Source organism: Rhinoderma darwinii, chromosome 1, assembly GCF_050947455.1.
Source record: "Rhinoderma darwinii isolate aRhiDar2 chromosome 1, aRhiDar2.hap1, whole genome shotgun sequence".
NCBI classification, from domain to species: domain Eukaryota; kingdom Metazoa; phylum Chordata; class Amphibia; order Anura; family Rhinodermatidae; genus Rhinoderma; species Rhinoderma darwinii.
The window spans coordinates 552,786,733-552,790,147 of NC_134687.1; the positions used below are offsets into that span (position 1 = coordinate 552,786,733).

At 49.0% G+C, this 3,415-nt stretch overlaps 1 protein-coding gene across 1 annotated transcript; it reads left to right on the forward strand.

Moving 5' to 3' along the window:
- The first annotated feature begins 1,266 nt into the window (after window positions 1-1,266).
- LOC142684996 (uncharacterized) lies at window positions 1,267-2,981 on the forward strand. Its single transcript, XM_075847522.1, has 3 exons — window positions 1,267-1,715; window positions 1,966-2,119; window positions 2,243-2,981. The coding sequence occupies exons 1-3, from the start codon at window positions 1,532-1,534 to the stop codon at window positions 2,979-2,981; spliced, it is 1,077 nt and encodes a 358-aa protein (XP_075703637.1). The 5' UTR covers window positions 1,267-1,531.
- The last annotated feature ends 434 nt before the right edge of the window (window positions 2,982-3,415 follow it).

Below are 3,415 nucleotides of genomic sequence, written 5' to 3' on the forward strand. Positions count from 1 at the left end.
GTCATCGAGGCGCCTTCAAACCCATGAAGACGAGTGACCACACCTGAAGAAGCGCCGCAAATGTGAGTATGCCAACGATAGCCAGCAAGGGAACTAGTAGTTCCCTTGCCAATCCCCATGTAACAGATCAGTTTTTAACGGTTGTTACATGTATTGACAGCCGTTAAAAACGGATCCATTTACTTCTATGGTGGCCGTCAGGCCGTTAAAACGGCCAAAAATAGGACATGTCCTATTTTTTGACGGCCATTATTCACGGGCCGTTAAAAAAACGGCCGTGTAAATGCACCCATAGAATATCATTGTTCTGAAAACGGCCATGTGAAAGCCGTTAAAAGGACGGCCATCACATGGCCGTTTTTCACTGTCGTGTGAATGAGGCCTAAGTAATTATATATACTCGCGATGGACTTCTGGTAAGTAGACCGAACAAAAAGAACAGTATTGATCAGAAGGTTAGATTTATTACCACGTTTAATCCCTACTGGACAAGAATTCGTGATATTTTACAGACACATTGGAGTGTTCTTCTCACCGATCGTGACTTGGCAGGGATCTTACCCAGTTACCCCTCTATCACCTGGAGGCGATCCAAAAACTTGAGGGATCTTCTTACAGCTAGCCACTACATTCCTAGTGCTCCCCTTAATCCGTTTGGTAGTAGGGGACCTCCTTGGGGTTCATATAATTGTGGCAATTGTGCTGCATGTAAATATATCCCACGTGTTTTCAACTTCTACAGCTCTGACAGAGGCAAAGACTATAAAATTGTTTACAATATCACATGTAACACAGCATCTGTGGTCTATTTTGCCACTTGCCCCTGTGACCTTATTTATATTGGCATGACCAGCAGGCACTTAGAGGTACGGGTGTTGGAACATGTCAGTAAAATTAAGTCTGCTTCTAGTGCTATAGATTTGGAAAAACTTCAGCCAGTTGCTCGCCATTTTCGTGAGTTCCATTCTTGTAATCCAAAGGGTTTCATGGTACGTGGAATAGACAGAGTTTCTTTGGGTTGTAGAGGCGGTGACGTTCGTTTGGCGTTATTGAGGAAAGACATGAAATGGATTACCCTTCTCAATACTGTGTCGCCATTTGGCCTCAATGAGGCCACCAGTTTTAGGCCCTTTTTGTAAGGGGGGATTCAGACGAGCGCGATTTGCGCGCGTGCAGGCCGCGTATTTTCTGCGCATCACGCACAGCACTATAGAAGTCAATGAGGCAGTTCAAACAGTGCGTGATTCTTGCGCAGCGTTTGTTCGCTGCGTACTATACGCGACAGGTTCAAAAACTCTGCGTATTTCACGCATCACGCACCCATTGAAGTCAATGGGTGCGTGAAAATCACGCATGTCATACGCTGGCAGCAGCTGCGAACGCGCGTTTTTCACGCAGGACACGTTGTCTCAATGCAAATGAGTTTGAACTAACTAGTTGAAACCAGCAGAAAAGCAGGAAGTTGGTTAGACAGCAGGTTTTGCAAAAGAGGCCACACCGTTTGCAAAAGCACCACAAGCACCTTGCAGGCATGCCTCGGCAGATGGATGTTGGGAAGCTCATTAGGTTAGTTCAGGAGCGGCCGGAGGTCTGGAACACCCATGCGGAGTCGTACCATGACCGCACATTGAAGGAGGCAGCATGGGAGCAGATAGCAGAGGCGCTATTTGAGCAGGAGTGGGCCGACAGCCGCACCCGTGACCGGCTACAAATTGGTGAGTGGATATCTGTGTGTCGCCATTGATGTGTATAATGACATCCATATTGGATATTGCGTCCCTGCTGAATAATTGCCTGTCATTGCCAACGTTTCGGTTCAGTGCCATCTTTATATATAGTATCATCAACTTAGGCTTGTTCTTGTGTAGACGTGTGTTTAATAACACCAGTTTATACATGCACTGTCTGTGTGCGCACTCACATCTGCTGAGTTTAATCAATGATGTGTTCTTATTCATCATACAGTGGACGATGTAAAGAGACGGTGGCGCAGCTCGAGGGACCAGTTCCGTCGAGAACATGGATCCGGCGCCCGTAGCGGAGATGGTGGTCCCCAAAAACGGCGCTACATGTACTACGACCAGCTGTTGTTCCTGCGGGAAATAATGGACATGCGACCGTAAGTACTCGTTGTTGTCCCTTTGTGGCCACGTCACCCTCCAAACATGTTACATACCCCAAAACGCCTTTGTGTTTGCACATGACATTTGTTTCCTCAACTGACGTGTCCCCTATATTATAGAACTAGCGACACTCTGGATGCTTCAGAAGAGGAGGCACGGCCCCAGTGTAGCCAGGCGTCCCAATCCGCTGCTCCCCTGGTCGCCCTCACCCCGGAGGCCACTAGAGAGGATCCTGGTCCAGTCGCCTCAGCGCCTGAAGCAGGACAACCGGACCAAGTGGCACCTAGACAAGCAGCACCCCGCCGCAGACGTCCTGGTAACCCACCCGCAGCTGCACAGGTGGACGCCCGTGTTCTTGAGTACCTGCGCCGTGCAGCCGATGAGGACCAGCATGATTTTTTTTGCCGGAGCATGGCACCTTTGATGCGGCGGGTACCAGAGGATAGGTTGGTGCGGCTGCAAATAAATATGCTGTCGCTAATCGACTGTGCGACACCCCCGCTAAGTCCAGGCCGGTGCTTTACTTCTCTGGAGCACTGGCGTAGTGTATATATGCCCTCAGCGCGTGCCCATGTGCCAAGGCCCTCCCAACCTGCCCCCGTCTTCTCGCAGATGGCGCAATACCCTCCTGCCCCAAGATACCTCTCCCCTGCCCCAATGCCTGGGCCAGTCCATCACTTTCCTCAATACTCCATACCTGGGCCAAGTTTACAGGCTCACATGCAGCCTCAGGGTTACCACCCGCAGTATCAACCTCAATATGCTGTGCAGGAACAGGCTCCTCAGGGCCGGGGACAGCAGAGTGGTGCGGAACGGTCGGGTTACAGCTCGCCGACCCATGCCTATCAGAATCTTTAGGGGCTCTTTTTTTCTACCGACACATGTTAGAAATCGATGACATGCTAGGAATTTGTTGTATATGCATCATGTTGGTGCACTTTTTTGTTCGGGTATGTTTTCCCGCCTCTGTATTTATTTGGCTGATATGGCGAGTATGTGCCACAAACATGACTGCTACTAAAGTTCGATATTTTGAAGTTCTGTGTGGACAATCCTTTTGTTACCTTGCACACCTTTTCTACTGCCTCTACCGCTAGGAGGTGCTGTTGCCTTAGAGGTTGTGACGGTATTAGATTTCTCCACCACATCTTTGAGGTCTTCGTTGTTCGGAAGGGGTTTGGAATACCAGGAACTCAGCTGTAATTAGTATAGTTAGTGTTTGGCCAGAACTAACTTTACTCCCCCCGAAACGCTCACATACATATAGGCCAGGAAATACATAGTTTCCACAA

Coding starts and splice junctions, on each gene's coding strand:
- LOC142684996 (XM_075847522.1), top strand. CDS start 1,532: ATGCCTCGGCAGATGGATGTTGGGAAGCTCATTAGGTTAGTTCAGGAG. Junction 1,716..1,965: donor CCGTGACCGGCTACAAATTG/GTGAGTGGATAT, acceptor TTCATCATACAG/TGGACGATGTAAAGAGACGG. Junction 2,120..2,242: donor GAAATAATGGACATGCGACC/GTAAGTACTCGT, acceptor CCTATATTATAG/AACTAGCGACACTCTGGATG.